At 53.4% G+C, this 622-nt stretch overlaps 1 protein-coding gene across 1 annotated transcript in view; it reads left to right on the top strand.

Moving 5' to 3' along the window:
• Positions 1-461: 461 nt before the first annotated feature.
• VPS28 (vacuolar protein sorting 28 homolog (S. cerevisiae)) overlaps positions 462-622 on the top strand; it is a gene marked incomplete at its 5' end in the record, with an annotated part of 467 nt that continues 306 nt past the window's right edge. Inside the window, 2 exons of the mRNA XM_010179550.1 lie at positions 462-514; positions 599-622. The exon at positions 599-622 is cut by the window's right edge and continues 102 nt beyond it. Of these exons, the coding sequence (XP_010177852.1) occupies positions 462-514; positions 599-622 (77 nt within the window). The remainder of the gene's footprint in view (positions 515-598) is intronic.

Below are 622 nucleotides of genomic sequence, written 5' to 3'. Positions count from 1 at the left end.
GTTTTGCTGGGTTTGGGGGGTGTTTTGATGGTTTTTGGGTGGATTTTGGTGGGTTTCAGTGTGTTTTGGTGGGATTTAGGTGCTCGTTGGGTGGGTTTTGGTGGTTTTGGGTTGTATTTCGTTGGGTTTTGCGTGGGTTTTGTTGGGTTTTGGGGGTGTTTTGGTGGTTTTTGGGTGAGTTTTGGTGGGTTTCAGTGGTTTTTGGTGGGATTTAGGTGCTTTTTGGGTGGATTTTGCTGTTTTGGTGGATTTCGCTGGGTTTTGGGTGGGTTTCGCTGGGTTTTGGTGGGTTTCAGTGGTTTTTGGTGGGATTTAGGTGCTTGTTGGGTGGGTTTTGGTGGTTTTGGGGTGGGTTTCGCTGGGTTTTGGGTGGGTTTCGCTGGGTTTTGGTGGGTTTCAGTGTTTCTTGGGTGGGTTTCACTGCTTTTTGGGGTGTTTCAACCCCCCTCCCCACCCCCCAGCTCTTCATCACGGCCATGGACAAACTGCGCCTGGAGATCCGCGCCATGGACGAGGTTGGGCTCAACCCCCAGGGGTTGGGGACCCCCATATTTGGGGTCACCTCCCCCCCAAAAAACCCCCCCCTTGACCATCCCCCGATCCAACCCGACCTCCGCGACCT

This window comes from Mesitornis unicolor, unplaced genomic scaffold, assembly GCF_000695765.1.
Source record: "Mesitornis unicolor isolate BGI_N332 unplaced genomic scaffold, ASM69576v1 scaffold17532, whole genome shotgun sequence".
In the NCBI taxonomy this organism is placed as follows: domain Eukaryota; kingdom Metazoa; phylum Chordata; class Aves; order Mesitornithiformes; family Mesitornithidae; genus Mesitornis; species Mesitornis unicolor.
The sequence above is the reverse complement of the archived record's forward strand: the minus strand, read 5'-3'. Positions and strand labels throughout refer to the sequence as shown.